At 34.7% G+C, this 16,264-nt stretch overlaps 1 protein-coding gene across 5 annotated transcripts in view; it reads right to left on the reverse strand.

Moving 5' to 3' along the window:
- The window catches only part of Sec23a (SEC23 homolog A, COPII coat complex component), a 51,244-nt gene that overhangs the window by 29,298 nt on the left and 5,682 nt on the right, over positions 1–16,264 (reverse strand). For all 5 annotated transcript variants that reach the window (XM_047541137.1, XM_047541133.1, XM_047541135.1 and 2 more), the window contains 7 exons: positions 15,198–15,255; positions 14,902–14,988; positions 13,187–13,423; positions 10,968–11,047; positions 9,646–9,790; positions 5,600–5,758; positions 3,895–4,010 (listed from right to left, as the gene is read on the reverse strand). In XM_047541137.1, the coding sequence (XP_047397093.1) occupies positions 3,895–4,010; positions 5,600–5,758; positions 9,646–9,790; positions 10,968–11,047; positions 13,187–13,423; positions 14,902–14,988; positions 15,198–15,255 (882 nt within the window). The remainder of the gene's footprint in view (positions 1–3,894; positions 4,011–5,599; positions 5,759–9,645; positions 9,791–10,967; positions 11,048–13,186; positions 13,424–14,901; positions 14,989–15,197; positions 15,256–16,264) is intronic.

Raw genomic sequence — 16,264 nt, forward strand, 5'->3', positions numbered from 1 at the left:
AGAGACGTGCACAGAAGATAAGTTCCATGAGGGCAGATGTTTTATGTTTGGTTCGTTGCTGTATTTCTAGTCCCTTGAACAGTTTGCCAGGATAGAGCTCAGTGGAGCACTTGCCTAGCATATATACAAAGTCCCAAGTTCAATCCCCCAGCACTGCAAAGAAAAAAAATAAGACTGTTGCTACATAGTTGGTGCTCATTAATATTTATTAAATGAACTAACTAAATAAACCTGAGAAATGAATTGACATACCTGAGTTTCTTAAAACCTAACAAAATTATCTCAAAAGTCATAACTACTAATGGAAGAAGAGGAAACACTTCCCGATTTATCCCATGAAGCTAACACCAAGCAAGACATCATAAGAAATCTATAGCTTAATATGCCCTGTGAAGATAGATGCAAGAATTCTCAAGAAAATACTAACAAATTGAATCTGACTATAAAAAGGGTTATATGACCATGAGCATATGAGATTTAACCCAGAAATGTAAGGTAGACTTAAAAACAAAAATCAGGGGTTGAGGTTATAGCTCAGTAGTAAAGTGCTTGCCTACTATGTCCAAGGCCCTGGATTTGATGATGATGATGATGGTGGTGGTGGTGGTGTGGAGGAGAAGGAGGAGGGGGGAAGATTAACTGATTTCCCTCTAAGATTAAAAACAACACAGGATGTCCACTAACGCCTTTTTAATTCAACATTGTGTTGCATGTTCTATCCAGAAATATTAGGCATCAAGATGAAAGGAAGAAGTAACATGGTCTTATATATAGAAATTCCTAAAAAGTTCACAAAAAAAATTGAAACTAATACACAAGCTCAGCAAGGCTGTCATATACAAGATCAATGTATAAGAACTGTGTTCCTAACACTAACAACACAAAAAGAGAATTAAGGAAACTATTCCATTTGTAATAGCATTAATAATAAAATACTTAGGAATATAAATTTAACAAAAGTATAAAACTGGTTCACTGAAACCTAGAAAACACTTCAAAGACATTTTAAGAGATCTTAATAAAAAGAAAGGCATACCATGTTCACAGACACAACAATACTTAAGATAACAACACTCTCAAAAAAATTAAAGGGATACAAATAGGAAAAGAAGTTAAATTATCTGTTTGCTAATGACAAAATCCTGTATCTAGAAGACCCAAAAAACTCTACCAGCTGATAAATGAATTCAGCAAAATAGCAGGATACAAGATCAATACTCATAAATCAATAACTTTCCTATACTCCAACAGTGATTCTGTAAAATCAGGAAAAATCATCCCATTCACAATAATCTCAAAAAAAGAAAAAAAAAAACTTGGGAATTAATCTAACCAAGGAGGTGAAAGATCTCTGCAACTAAAATTATAGAACACTGAAGAAAGAAATTGAAGAAGATTTTAGAAGATGAAAAGACCTCTCAAGCTCTTGGGAGAAGCAGAAGTAATACTGTCAAAATGGCCATACTACTAAAAGTAATATACACATTCAAAGCATCCCCATCAAAATACGAATGACATTCTTCACAGAACTAGAAAAAAAAAAAAAAAATACAGTTCTTAAATTCATTTGGAAAAATAAAAGACCCAAAATAGCCAAAGCAATCCTGAGCAAGAAGAGTGATACAGGAGGCATCACAAATTACACTACAGAGCTATAGGAACAAAAACAGCATCCAAATAGACATGAAGACCAATGGAACAGAATGTAAGACACAGAGATGAACGCCCATACTTACAGCCATCTGATGTTTGACAAAAATATATGTTGGAGAAAAGACAGCCTTTTCAATAAATGGTTCTGGGAAAACTGGATATGTATATATAGAAGAATGAAACTAGATCCCTGTCTCTTACACTGTACAATGTCTAATTAAAGTGGAACAAAGACTTAGGAATCAGACTGCTAGAAGAAAACACAGGGTCAGCACCCCATCATATAGGTGCAGACAAACTGGACCTTAACAAGATTCCTAAAGCTCAAGAAATAAAACCAGGAATCAATAAGTGGGATGACATCAAATTAAAAAGCTTCTGCACAGCAAAGTAAACAATTAAGAGCATGAAGACAAAGCCTGAAGAATGGAAGAAATTCTTTGCCAGTTAGTCCTCTGACAAGGGGTTAGTATCCAGAATGTACCAAGAACTCCATAAGCTTAACAACAAAATCAACTTCACTTCTACATATGTGTCTAAGAGAAACAAAAGCTCAATGTTAACCCAAAAACTTGCACACAATGTTCAAACTAGCATGATCCATAATAACCAAAAAATGGCAATGAAACGTTCATGACAGATTGATAAAATGTGGTATATCCATACAATAGCGTATTAGTAAATGAAGTTGGACCCCTTCTTCCCTTTTTCTTCCACAATAAAAAGAAATAAAGCTGAGTGTGGTGATACAAGTCTAAAATCCAGCTGCCAGGGAAGCTGAGGAAGAAGGATCTCAAATTTGAAGACAGCCTAGGGAACTCAACAAGACCTTGCCTCAAAACCAAAATAAAATTTAGAAAAAGGATTAGAGATGGTAGCTCTTTGGAAGAGTACTTGCCAGGCATATGTGAAGTACTTGGTTAAAACCCCAGTACTACCAAAAAAAAAAAAAAAATGCTGTTATGCCATAAATATGAATTAAACTTGAAAACATGCTAAGTGAAAGACCACAAATTATAGTATTCCATTTATATGAATTATACAGAATAGGCAATTCATGGTTGCCTAGGGCTCAGAGGGTAGGTTGGAAGGAATGGAGGATCTCTAATGGGTAGTATCTCTAAGGTAATGCAAATGTTCTAAAATTAATTTATGCAATGGTTGTGCAATGTGTAAATACATTTTAAAAAAATCACACTATACATTTTTAATTGGTAAGTTTTATGGTATGTGAATTATGTCTAAAAACTGTTAAAATAAAACAATAATTTTAGGATATCAAAATGAGCTTTTTAAACAGAACTTGCAGCTTTACAACATGATATTTTTTAAAATTACTTTTCCTGATTCATGAAAATTTAATATAAGTGAACATTTTTACAATTTCCCAGATAATGCAAGGATTTTTAAATATCCTAATTCCTTTACCCCTCTTTTAATGCTACTATTGTTGTATATTTTAATTATATGTAATACAGCATAATTGTATGTATTTCTTATTTTATATATTATTTAATTGTAAATAATATTAAATACATGTTTATTATTCTAAAAGATTTATTACTGGGGCTGGGGAGATAGCTCAGTCGGTAGAGTGCTTGCCTTACAAGCACAAGGCCCTGGGTTCGATCCCCAGCACCCAAAAAAAAAAAAAAAAAAAAAGATTTATTACTTATGTTTTCAATGGTGAAAATTCATTTGAGTTGGCCTACTTATTTACAGTTTCTAAAATACAAATTTATGTTAGAATAATTTTGTATTTACTGAAAAGTTGCAAAATAGTTCATAGAGTTCTGCATATCTTGTACCTAATATCCTCTGCTGTTAACAATTCACATTATTGTGGTATACTGTGACAAGTGAGAAACCAACACTAATCCATAACTTCAGGCTCATCTGTGTCTTCCCTGCTCCAGGCCTAGAATCAGCGAATTCTCCCAGAACCCTTGATTACTTTTAGTAACCAAAATCTGGGCACTGGGTGTTCTCATTATTACTGTACTATCATTGCATATAGGCCCTTTCAACAGACAGAACTACTGTGTATACTAACATTATATTTTAAACAAAAATGTAAAGTGAGTTTTACAGAAGAAACATCAAACCATTAATAGAAGTTGCCGTTGCCCTCAAGTGGTAAGACAATGATTCTTTTATTTTCCTAAACTGTCATTATTGGTTTGTATTGTACACTGTCATCATGAATTTATAATTTCAAGTTATAAAAATTTAAATACATACCCAGTAAGGTTAGGACAGCATTTCATCTCCAGAAGACCCGTCTGATCTAATGCACATGCATAGATATCAATAACATGACCAGTCGTAGCAGCTCGATTAGCCAATGCTTCAAAATGCTATAAAAGATTTTTTTAATTAAATCTAATATACAAACAATCATTCTATAAATATTTTTCTGTTGTCAAATCAAAATGATTTTAAGATTAAAAGAATAATACATAATTTAAGTATGACTTATTCTTAAATTTCTAGAATGTCTCATAAAAATGATATAACTTCTAGAAGTCTGACACTTTCACATTATTTTATTTAAAAGCCACTAGTTCTAAATAAACCCATAAATGAAGCAAAATTTAAAGGCATACCAAACATCTTTCTATTCATCTGTCGACAAAGTAGAACAAGACAGAATTCTTTAATTCTTTTTCTTGGTTAAGTTCACACATAAGTAACAAAAACAAATAATACCAAAAGCAAAAAGATAAATAAATCTAAAACATTTTTTTGTAGCTCTAACCAAGAAAACCTGGAAGTTCTAAAGGGAAATCTGGCTGGGTACAGTGGCATACACCTGTAATCCCAGCTACTTAAGAGGCTAACACAGGAGGATCATAGGTTTGACACCAGCCTAGACAACTTCACAAGATCCTGTCTCAAAAAATATATATAAAATAAAATAATAAAAACGCCTGGAATGTAGCTCAGTGGTAAAGTGCCCCTGGATTCAATCCCCAGTACCAGAAGAAGAAAAAAGGAAATTAGTTATTAGGGGAAAAAAAAAAAAAGAACCTATTAAGAGTGACAAAAATTATGTCATTAATTACTTTTAAAAATTTAACAATGAATACCCAAAAAAGGATGATATAATACAACCCAACTAAATTAAAACTGTGAATGCTGGAGAATTTAAAAAAAAAAAAAAAAAAAAAACTTACCAGGGACATACATTAACAAGCAAACCCATATCAGAATCAAGCATCATCATATATTTGCATAAACTTGAAAAAAAAATGAAGTTAGATGAACAGGAAACAACTCACAAGAAAATGATGAACCATTCAAACTACAAACAATGTACTTATCAAGAGGAAACATTAGGGTAGGACGTGGTGGCACATGCCTATAATCCCAGACTTAGGAGTCTGAGGCAGGAGTATTCCTAGTTCGAGGTCAGCCTCAGAAACTTAGCAAGGTCCTAAACAATTGAGCAAGACCCTGTCTGAAAATTTTAAAATATATTTTTTTTAATTTTTACACAGGTTCTCACTAAGTTGCCCAATGTGGCCTCAAACTTGTGATCCTCCTGTCTCAGCCTCCCAAGTTGCTAGGTTTACAGGTATGCACCCGTGCCTGACTACAATTAAATTTTAAATATTGCAAACCAGAAGAATAATTACAACTTTCAAGGAAAAAACAAAGACTATTTCTCAGGTTCTAAACAGCAGTTATAGTATCAGGCTTCATGACACCAGATTTCTATTTTTTTTTTTTTTTAGTTGTAGATGGACACAATACCTTTATTTATTTATTTTTATGTGGTGCTGAGAATCAAACCCAGTGCCTCACATGTGCTAGGTACTGTATCACTGAGCTATAACCCCAGTCCCACGACACCAGATTTCTATAGAAAAACATTATTCTTCCTCTCACATCAAAACAATACCTGTTTTCTAGTAAGGTAATAAGCCTTAAAAACAAAAATTACCTTGGTTCCCTTTTTAACATATTTGGCATTGTCTTTTTCAATATCATGCCATGATCTTATAGGTGTCTTCAATTCGTCTCCAACAACCATTCCAGGTCCCTGAGTAGCAGGACCACCAATGAACATCATGATACGAGCACCAGTGTTGGGGAAAGTACACTATTGGAAAAAAGAAACTCATCAAAAGAGTTTAAAGGAAAATAAGAAACATATGGATATACGAATTCTGATACGCTATTTCAAGAAAAGCCGAAAGCATGTATTTTCTAAGAAATAACATAATTAAATGTTTAAAATGAAATTAAAACCAGGTGTTTGAAGTTTCTTTTGAAATTCTCTTCTAAACAGTAGTGTATTACTAATTTTCTTTCTTTTTTTTTTTTTTTTTGCGGTACTGGGGATTGAACTCAGGGCCTTGTGCTCGCAAGGCAAGCACTCTACCAGCTGAGCTATCTCCCCATCCCACTAATTTTAAAATAATCTACAACTCTAGTGCCTACGAACACAGACATCTCACCTGCTTAACTAGTGCCAAAGGAGTAGAAAGAAAAATAGAAGGCATCCTCGCATACGCTTTCGTCTTTGTTATTTTATTGTTCCTTTTTTTTTTTTTTTCAGCCCAGTGCAGGGGATCAAACCCAGGGCCTTGCACATGCTAAGCAAGTGCACTACCATAGAGTTAAACCCCTACCCCACAGAAAACAAGAGAAAATGGGTGGGGATGTAGCTAAAACTACTTTTTACTTTTCATTTTTATGCATTCTTACATATTGTTTGGATGAAATCATGTTTATTACTTCCATAACTTTCTCAAAACTAGTTTAATAAACAAAAACACTTTTCATTTTGGTTATCTGAAATAAGAGCAGTCATGTAAAAATAAAAAAAGGAAGAGCAAGAACAAATGAAAGTACACACACACACTTTTATAAAACTAAAGCACAAATAACACCCAAACTTTAAAATTCCTATAAGTTAAAGAAAAGGCAATAAATTTCCTGACCATCCCATCCTTTCACTGCAGTATTCACAAAGAACAAAGAAAGGTGATTAAATGGGTACAAAAGGGAAGAAAAAAGAAAGAAACCAACAAGCCTTGAATGACAGCCAGATTCAAATAAAAACTTAATAAGAAATATTAAAGAAAAACCAGAAGATAACCAAGAGAATGAAAATGAAATAAAGAAGTAAAAAGATAAGCCAGGCATGGTGGTGGCACATGCCTGTAATCCCAGTGGCTTGGAAGGTTGACAGAGGAGGATCACAAGTTCAATTTAGCCATGACCTAATGAACTTAGCAAAACCTTGTCTCAAAATAAAAACTAAAGCCAAACGCAGCAGTACACACCCATAATCCCAGCAACTCAGGAGGCAGAGGCAGGAGGAGCACAAGTTTGAAGCCAGCCTCAGTAACTTAGCAAGACCCTGTCTCGAAATTAAAAATAAAAAGGGCTGGGGATGTGGCCCAGGTATTAAGCAACCCTGGGTTAAATTCCTGGTACTAAAAAAAAAAAAAAAGAAAGAAAGAAAGAAACAAAGAAACAAAGAAAAAGAAATAAAAAGATAAAAATGCTGAAATGGAGAGGGAGGCTGCATTCCTTGTTGCTCCATAACTCTGGTTTCAACCAGAGGCTGTTTCTCTGTGAGGCAGTCTTTGCTGCTGCTTACCCCATTTGTCTACTGCGATCACCTGCAGTCTGCCAGCATACAGACTACTTTTTGTGCAGATGGTTCACTGACTGGTGCCTACATCCGCCATTTACCTGCCTCTTGCCTGTCCATCACCTGCCTTTCACCTACCCATCACTCACCACCAGAGGTCCAGCAGACTGACCACAGACCACCAGTGGAGCACTAGCTGCCTGCTGTTGCCTGGAAGTTCACTGTCACACTACCTGCAGGTTTGGTTAAACGTGGTTGCTGCCATTTTGAGACAACAGCCAGGCCCCATAGGACCCCTGGCCAGACTGACTGAGCCCCGTCTCCAGGATCCCTCAGCCCGATAGATCACTCCCTGCCTCTGGGGCCCTCACATCGACTGACTGCTCCCTGCTGCCAGGACCCCCAGACCGACTGACTGCACCCTATTACCAGGACCCCAGACCAACTGACTGCACTTCACCTCCAGGACCCCTGCCTGACCAACCACACCCCGCCTCCAGGACCTCCAGCCGACGAGGTCCACACACTAAGTTGCAGCTCCCCATTTGCCAACACATTTGGAAGCCAGAGCGGCCATCTTGGATAATCTTGGATAATCTTGGAAGTTGTACCTCCCATCTTTAGGTGGGGCAAATCCCATCCTGAGACTCCTGCTGGAGACTTGAAGCTCAATGTCAGGTACCTCTCATGCATTCAGGCAACTGAAGACTGGAAGGTTTGAATACTATATGACTGTTATGGTGTAGATTTTCTTTTTTCTCCTTACTGAAAATTTTTAAGTTTTTATTTCTTTACTTTTCTTGCTCTCTTTTCCTTTTGTTTACCTGTTCCCTCAGAGTCTTTTTCTCCCTTTTTACATGCTAACATCCAATTTCTTTTGATTATACTCTCACCCTATTATCTAGAACTTCTGTATATTCTTTTCTTATCCCATTAGCAGCTACATCCTACATCCCACTGCATCCTCTTTGTCCTCCATTAGAAACTGCAGACCTTATTGCAAATCTGTTTGTTTTACTGAAGATAATATTTGAACTCATTCTGTTTATTATGTCAATATTGTTATTGTCCTCATAGGGGCTATTTGGTCTAGGATTGCATCCTGTCTGAATTGGGCACTGTTAAAATTGATCTCCCCTTAAAGAAAAGGCTTAGGAAACCTATAGGGCCACTATAAGCCTATAGGGGGAAATCTGCAATACCCCAGACCTGCACTGCTAGAGGGGAAGATACATGAACAACATGAAAAAACAAGGGAAGAAGATGATCCAAACAAATCTAGGTTCTATATTAATAGAATCCAATGACAGTATGTTAGAAGAAATGTCAGAAAAGGACTTCAGATTATACATGATTAAGATGATTAGTGAAGCAAAGGATGAGATAAGAGAGCAAATACAGGCAATGAATGATCATACCAATAATCAGTTGAAAGCGCAACTGCAGGGGGTGGGGGGAAGGGGAAAAATAACAGAATGAATCAACATTACCCTATGTAAATTTATGATTACACAAATGGTATGCCTTTACGCCATGTACAAACAAGAGAAACAACATATATCCCATTTGTTTACAATAAAAAAAAAAAAGAAAGCGCAACTGCAGGAAGCAAAAGATCATTTCAACAAAGAGATAGAGATTCTCAAAAGAAAACCAAATAGAAATGCTTGAAATGAAGGAAACAATAACCAAATAAAAAAACTCAATGGAAAGCATCACCAAAAGACTAGACCACTTGGAAGACAGAACCTCAGACAATGAAGACATATTTAATCTTGAAAATAAAGTGGCCCAAACAGAGAAGATGGTAAGAAATCATGAACAGAATCTCCAAGAACTATGGGACATCATGAAAAGACCAAATTTAAGAATTATTGGGATTGAGGAAGGCACAGAGATACAAACCAAAGGAATGAACAACTTATTCAATGAAATAATATCAGAGAAAATTTCCCAAACCTGAAGAATGAAATGGAAAATCAATTAAAGAGGCTTACAGAACACCAAATGCACAAAATCACAATAGATCCACACCAACGCACATTATAATGAAAATGCCTAATATTCAAAATAAAGAAAGGATTTTGAAATGGGGGTGGTGATCTTGTGAAATTGAGTCCTTAATCCATCAGATGTAATGCTACCTCTAGGTAGATAGTGTCAGAATTAAATTGGATTAAAAAACATCTAGCTGGTGTCCATTGTAGGACTGCTTGATTGGTATGTAGTTTAAAACACTTGAGGTAACAGAAGTATTCTCTGTTGATTACTGAGTAAAAGAATAAGGAAAAGCACTTTGTTTTTGTTTTTTCCCTATATCCTTGCAATTCCATACTCGAATATACACACACATTTACATTCCCCCAAAAATCCATCATCACTACCTCAAGTAGTCCTACAGCTATGGAAAGTGCCACTCCTGAGGAACGCAAAGGCCTCTTTCCCTGTGGTACAGGCCAAGGATCTCGCTGCAGTTCTCCCAGAAGATCTGTGAGATTCATGTCTATTTTCTGTACTGGCTGTAAAAATCTGCAAAAATAATTAAGTCATTTCTAATTGTTATTGAGGGTTTAAGAAACTTTCCTAAAAACAGAGAAAATTACTTTGAATACATAGCAAACCAAAGGTTTTCAAATTTTCACAGGCATCAGAAATTTGTTTTAAAAGAGATTGCTGAGCCCCAGTTCTAGAGTTTGTTTCAGTAGGAAGCAGAGGTTGGCCAAAAATCCACATTTCAAACAAGTTCCTGGTGCTACTGATGTTACTGGTCCAGTATACTAAAGATGCTATTAACAAAACACTCAAACCAAGTACTTCATCAAGACTTCATTTTTCATTTATTCATCTAGTAAGTTTTAAGTTACTGAAATAATTATGAAAAGGTACATCAACCCAATTTTAGTAATATCACCTCCAATTATAAAGTTAAGGAGAAAAAGCTACCTCTAAGGTTGAAAAAAACAAAACAAAAGGGTCCTATTTTTTTTGAGGTCTTATTTTTGCTGGATTGCCCTCAAACCACAAAAATTAAATATTTATGGGGGCTGGAGATATAGATCAGTTGGTAGAGTGTTTGCCTTGCATGCACAAGGCCCTGGGTTCAATCCCTAGCACTGCAAAAAAAAAAAAAAAAAAAAAAAAAAAAAAATATATATATATATATATATGAACTTAGAAATAAAAAATCAGCAAAATATCAAAACTGAACTCCTAACATCATGATAATTTTAAAAAAAAGATTTCAGTGATATGATTCTACCTCAAATCTTTAAAAAGTACACTCATGTCAGGCATGGTGGTGCACACCTGTGATCCCAGTAACTTGGGAGGTTTACACAGGAGGATCACAAGTTTAAGGCCAGCCTCACCAACTTAGAAAGTCCCTAAGCAATGTAGCAAGATTCTGTATCAAAATAAAATAATAAATAAAATTAAAAGTAGTCTAATGCAATCCATTTATATTCCTAAAAATATTTAACAATATAGTATCACTGAATACATCTATGTTCTAGTTAAGGGTATGAGCTGGGTTGGAAAAGTGGCTCAGTGGTACAGTGCTTGCCTAGCACCCAAGCATGAGGCCTTGGATTCAATCCTTAGTACCACAATAAAAAAATTTTTAAAAATAAAAAAAGGCTCAAGGGTATGAGATGCTTAAAATAGCTACATAAGTTGCAAAATTCTAATTGTCATATTTGATTATTACCTGTTGGAAGGAGGTGGCTGCTGTACCTGAGGACCACGTGTTGCTTGAGTAACTGGTACTTTAGAGAGTCCCAGCATCTCCTGTAAAAATATTTGAGTAACATGCACCTAATTACTTCTACAAAGATTTGTCAACTATTTACAATATGCACGATGCTATGCTAGAAAGTGGGTACACAAAAAATAAAGGACACAAGCAAGGTCTCTTTTCTCAGAGGGCAGAGTCCAGTTGAAGAAAGTTTCAGAAAAACATTAACAGTCCAGTGAAATAATCATGAGGAAACAAAGGACAAGGTTTTATAGGAGCAAATGAAAGGATATTAACTCAAATACTTTATTTCTAATTAATAGTCAAAATAAATAACATATTCATTCATCCCTTTCAGCGCAACTGTATCTTAAATACCTGCTATGTACCAGGAATAAAATGGTGAAAAAATAAATAGTCCCTGCCTTCTTAGAAATTAAAATCTGGGGCTGGGGAGATAGCTCAGTTGGTAAAGTGCTTGCCTTGCAAGCACAGGGCCCTCGGTTCGATCCCCAGCACCGCAAAAAAAAAAAAAAAAAAAAAAAAAAAAAAAAAAAAAAAGAAAGAAATTAAAATCTGGAAAGAGAAAGGAATTAATTCAATCATCAGATTTTCAGACTTTCTGATTGCCTGTTATACATTTTTACTACTTCATTGGTACCAAGAATTTTGGATACAGGAACTCAACCTACATTTCCATTTTATAGATGAAAAGCACAGAGGGGTTAAAACTTGACCACTTTCTCTGCTGTCTCATGGAAACAGATGATCCCCCTTTCCAAGGCATTCTGCTCCCTAAAGAATTCCCGCCATGTCGTTGAAACCTCACTCTGCTCATCTCTTTCTTGCTTGCATTCACTCTCTTCCAAGTCTTTCCCTTCTGTAGTGTTGCTCCTCCTAAAGCAATTATCTTTGATTTGGTTCTTGCTCAAATTCCCACAATGTCTCCTTCCTTATCTTCAACGAGAAACCTCTTAAAACAAACTTAGCGTATTGGTGGCACACACCTGTAATCTCTGAAATTCAGACAGCTTGTGGCAGGAGGATGGCAAGTTCATGGCCAGTCCCAGTAACTTAATGAAACCCAGTCTCAAAATTAAAAAGAAAAAAATGGGCTGGGATGTAGTACAACAGTAGAGCACTCACTGTAGTGTATTCCCCTCAACCAAAAAAAGAAAAGAACAGACTTTATTTTCTCAAATCCGATTTATTTACTACTCATTATCCTCCCCATCCAAAACTGCAAGCTCCTCAAGAATGTTTTCTCTCTCTAACTATAGTACCATTATGCCAATCTGTCAAGCTTCAAATTAGAGTCATCCTCAAAAATCTTTACTTCCTTTCTTTTTCATTTTGAGTTAACCTGGATGCCCCCAAAATTTGACTTCACGTGTGTTGACTTTATGTCTGGTTTATCTGTCATCTTCTAGGGTAAATGTTTTCAACTGGAGTTGTACCAGAATCACTTAGAAATTATTTTTAAGGTAACTAAATGAACAATCCTGCCCTCCCAGTCATCTCCCAATACACACATTCACTTACTTTTTTATGGGCTATCAAAATCTCTAAGTGAAATGTCTAGAACCAAAAGCTAATATTGTTTTATATATATATATATATATTTTTTTTTTTAATTGTGGACGAACTTTTTTTTTTTTTAACGTGGTGCTGAGAATTGAACCCAGTGCCTCACACATGCTAGGCAAGCACTCTAACACAAGCCATAACCCAGACTGCTAATATTGTTTAAAAAAAAAAAAAAAAAGAAGAAAAACAGCTAATATTGTGTGGTTGCTCTCTCCTAGCCTTCAGCATATTTCCTCTATATGCCCTTCAAATCTCTATTAAAATATCTTTCATTTCACTTTAAATTTTAAAGATATAGTTAGGGGCTGGGGAAGTGTCTCAAAGGTAAAATGTTTGCTTAGTATGTGTAAGTCTCTCAGTTTGATCCCCAACACCCATGGGATTTAAAAAAATAAATACAGTTAAAAGTAAAAGGTCTTTAATCTGCATAACAGCAATTTAAGGCACACGAAAGAATGATGTCAACACTAAGCATTTGTTGTAACACATTTATATTAGTCATTCATAATTTTTCTTTATTTTTTAGAAACATATCCAAAAGGTATATATATTACTTATATGAAGTAATACTCACAGACAGATTGAAAACTACCACCCTTACTTACCTGCAGTTGTTTGGCAGACAGATCTTTTGTGCCCCTGAAGACATAGCTTTTTGAAATGCCTTCACAACCAAGTTCATGAACCTGCACCATCCTCCCAAAAGTAATAAGTCCAACCAAAGCTGTAGGTGGTAAGAGACTTAATGACATCTGCATGGATTCTTTCAAGGCTTGTAAATCTTCATCTTCCATGCAAGTATCAACCACATAGAGGAATATCAAAGGCATCTGAGGACCACGCTTTTAAAAAAATTTTGCAATAGTAAGAGAAATAAGTTTTTTTTAAAGGCATTAACACTTGGGCACAATATTTAAGATAATCATTCAGAAACTAATTAAATAATGAACACAATAGAATCCTAATACATGCATACAATGGAATACTATTAAAGCCATTATAGAAATAAAACAGGTTATATGCATTGTCATGAAGAGACATCCAAAATACAGTATCATGAGGTTTCATTTCTCTTGTTTTTGGCTTTCTATACTACTTTTTAATTGGTACATTATAATTGTACATAATAATGGGATTCATTATGTTATATTCATACATGCACATAATTCGATCAATCTCATTTCCTGGTACTTTTCCTTACCCTCCCCTCTTCTCTCCCCAGTCTACTTGCTCTACTCTACTGATCTTCCTTCTATCACTATTACTATTATTATTTTAATCAGTGACTTATAATTATAAATAACAGTGGGATTCAGCTAAGCATGGTGGCACACGCCTTTAATCTCAACAACTTGGGAGACTAAGATCCTTCTGACTGCAAGTTCAAGGTCAGACTTAGCAATTCAGTGAGGCCCTAAAGCAACTTAGGGAGACCCTGTCTCAAAATGACAAAATGGGCTTCCATGTAGCTTAGTGGTAAAGCACCCCTGAGTTCAATCTCTGTCAAGGTTGAATATTTCTCTCATATGTAGAAAATAAAGGTGGTGGTGGGGGGAGGAATAAGAAAGGGATCTTGTGAAAACATAAGGGAGACCAATAGAGAAAGGGGGTTGAGAAAGAGGAGGGGAGGATATAGGGAAGTACTGGGAATGAAATCTACCAAATTATACTATGTCCACCACACCCAGCTCAACCTTGATTTTTTAAGTCTAGCTTATTTCACTTATAATAATTATTTATTATTTTTAAAAGAATAAAATAACAAATATATAGTTTAAAAGTAAAGTGAGGTGACTTTTTAAAAATAATCATCCAAACTTGAAGTGAATTTTCAGAGAACCAGAAATGAGTCAGGCTGAACAAATTACTGACTGGCTCAAGTGAACCATAATTCTTTTCTCTACAATATTCATTATTTCCACACTTAAACTTATAAACAACTATGTGAAATAGTCCAGAAAGGGAATAAAAATGATTTTCCACTATAAGAATATTTTCATTAATTAATCAGCAGATTTCAGCATTATATTGACCAATTATTTATAAACTGATCTTCCAATTACAAAACAAGACTGATATTTATTGTTTATTGGTTTATTCAGTATAGCAAATTACACCACCCTACCCAGTATTTGGCCACCCAACAAATAACTGTGATAAATTACTTAGCTCAAATTAACTTTGACAGCTCTTACCATTGAAATGTTTCATCAACTTAATGTGTGATGATCCCTTTTAAGTTGTCTCAATTTTATAATTATCCTAATATAAAACACTGGATATTTAAAACTTTCTTAAATATTTGTTCTTATGTTCTTACCAGAACTACATATTCAATGCTAGAAAACTGAGGTAAAAGTTCAGCAGGCTGATTCAGTTCAGATATCCCAGCATAAGTAGGTGGAAACTATAGACAGAAATACATAAAAATGTTTAATAAATTATTTGCCATAAAAATCAATAAAATTTTAAACTGAAAACAATTTTTTCATAATCATTTCGTTATTAAGAAAAATATCTTCATTACACGAAAGATAATTATCTTTCTTTCTAAATATGCATTTTTCTATATGACTAGTATTATAGCATTAACATCTATAATGGGGATTTTCTTACCTGATTCCTTTGATAACAAAAGTTGCAAGCCCAGAGTTTTGCTCGATAATCCACTTGACTGTTTTAAGAAAAGATACAATAGTTCATGTTTCAGTTTAATTATATAAGGATCCTAATTTCAATAAAATTAATTTCTTTCTAGAACATGAATGCATTCAAACCAATAGTCAAAATGATCTTTAAAAGCTATGTACTTTGGAGCTGGGGTTGTAGCTCAATGGTAGAGCACTTGCCTAGCATGTGTGAGGCACTGGGTTCGATCCTCATCACCACATAAAAATAAACAAAATAAAGGTATTATATTTATCAACAACTAAAAATATTTTTTTAAAAAACTATGTATTTTTGGATGTTACCAATATCTAATTCATACTTTTAACATACAAATTCACTGAAATAGTAAATATATGACTTTTTTAAAATATTTTTAAGATGTCAATAGACCTTTACTTCATTCATTTATCTATATGTGGTGACACAAGTTAGGCAAGCGTTTTATCACTGAGCCACAACCCCAGCCCAATAAATAACTTTTAATATGTAGCAAATATCAACAATAAAATTAGGACAATTCTACCTTTTCCTTTAAATGACTTTAGTAACATATATACTCAGGTCTAGAAAATATTTATTCAGGTCAAAAATATGTGTAAGCCAGGTGCAGTAGTACATGCCTATAATCCTAGCTACTCCAGAGGCTGGATGACAGGATCACTTTAACACAGGAGTTTGAGACCCGAGTGGACAACATAGCAGGACCCTGTCTCAAAAATTAATAACAATTACTGAATGCCTAATATGTCCCAGTCATTATATCAGTCTCTGGCAATAATGTAGTAACTAAGAAAGAAAAGGTTCCTGCTCTCATGTAGTTTACATTTTAGAAAAAAAAAAAAACACAAGCAGATACATAAACACAGAAAATAGTTTTAGACAATGATAATAAAGATTAAAGAAGGACTGGGTACACAGCTCAGTGCCAGAGTGCTTGTCTAGCATATTCAAGGCCCTGGGTTTAATTCCCAGAACCATAAAAAATTTAATAAAAAGAAAAAAGAAAACAAAGC

This window comes from Sciurus carolinensis, chromosome 2 (genome assembly GCF_902686445.1).
Source record: "Sciurus carolinensis chromosome 2, mSciCar1.2, whole genome shotgun sequence".
NCBI classification, from domain to species: domain Eukaryota; kingdom Metazoa; phylum Chordata; class Mammalia; order Rodentia; family Sciuridae; genus Sciurus; species Sciurus carolinensis.